The sequence below is a fragment of the Mus pahari genome, chromosome 3, assembly GCF_900095145.1.
Source record: "Mus pahari chromosome 3, PAHARI_EIJ_v1.1, whole genome shotgun sequence".
In the NCBI taxonomy this organism is placed as follows: Eukaryota; Metazoa; Chordata; class Mammalia; order Rodentia; family Muridae; genus Mus; species Mus pahari.
The window spans coordinates 134,941,961-134,943,272 of NC_034592.1; the positions used below are offsets into that span (position 1 = coordinate 134,941,961).

The window sequence follows — 1,312 nt, forward strand, 5'->3', positions numbered from 1 at the left end:
GTGTTTGCCAGGCACTGGCATAGCCTCACAAGAGTCCACAATATCAGAGTCCCTTCAGCAGAATCTTGCTGNCATGAGCATTAGTATCTAGGTTTGGTGACTGATGATGGGATGGACTCCCGAATGGGGTAGTCTTCCAGATGAGTTTCTTGATGTGGGTAGCTTGACACAGGTCAGGTCCGGGACAGCTTTGTAGTGACTGTCCCTGATGCCTTGTAAGTAACAAGTTTACTTTCATTGATGAGTGGTCAATCACATTTCAAGAAAAGTGAAACCTGGGCAGGAGGGAAAAAAAAAGTCAGGAACAGCTATTTGGAGATGCGTGGTATTATCAAGCGGCAGCTGGGAGGAGCCGACGGGCTGTGTCCTGCCACAGTCCCAGCGGTGGGACCATATGGTGGAATGCCAGATTCATAGCCATCCATCTAGCAACAGTAACTTAAAATCATTGGTCTCTCCTTTGATTATTTAGACTATGGTGCTGAGAAAAGATGCTTGAAAATTTTGGGGCACTGCAGGAGACACTGCAAAGACAGAGAAATGGCCCAGGAATCGTGCAAATATTACCGAGTTTGCTGCGTTCCAGTCTTCAACAGCCCCAAGCAAAGGAATGCCATCACTTGGACCACAGAGGAAACCTCTACAACAGAGTACGATCTGTCCTCAGATCTCATAGGTGTACTTAGCACAAATAGTTGAAGGAGTGTTAAATAAATAAATAAATAAATAACCTGAGAGGTAGCTGGAGAGTCCTGTCCCTGAAGTTTCTGACAGCTCCTAACTTATCAGATGTCACTCGCTCACGTCCCAAGAATGATGGACTAAGTCATACATAGAAAGCACTGAGACACCCATGATGCATAGCCACCCACCGTGACTCTGTAACTCTAGGTAAAACCCACTGTGTAAAGCATCCCCATGCTTCCAGTGCCGAAGTCTTCCGTGCTCTTGAGATGCTGTGGACACTGTCTATGTTCCTTATTTGCTGGTCGTCTGTGTTGGGGTTGCAGCACTTGAGGAAGAATTCACTTCCACACTGGCATTTCTCGTACCTTTAATTCCAGCATTTGGGATACAAAAAACTCACAGAGTGAGTTCCAGGACAGTCAAGGTTACACAGAAACATTTTCTTTTGATTTGCATTTCCCTGATGACTAAGGATGTTGAACATTTTTTCAGGTGTTTCTCAGCCATTCAGTATTCCTCAGTTGAGAATTCTTTGTTTAGCTCTGTAGCCCATTTTTAATGGGGTTATTTGAATTTCTGGAGTCCAGCTTCCTGAGCTCTTTGTATATATTGGATATTAGTCCTC

General features: G+C 44.7%; 1 protein-coding gene across 1 annotated transcript in view; it reads left to right on the plus strand.

Annotated features, from left to right (window-relative positions):
- Defb118 (defensin beta 118) overlaps positions 1-706 on the plus strand; it is a 2,159-nt gene extending 1,453 nt beyond the window's left edge. Inside the window, exon 2 of the mRNA XM_021191942.1 lies at positions 473-706. Within this exon, the coding sequence (XP_021047601.1) occupies positions 473-699 (227 nt within the window). The 3' untranslated portion in view covers positions 700-706. The remainder of the gene's footprint in view (positions 1-472) is intronic.
- Positions 707-1,312: the final 606 nt, after the last annotated feature.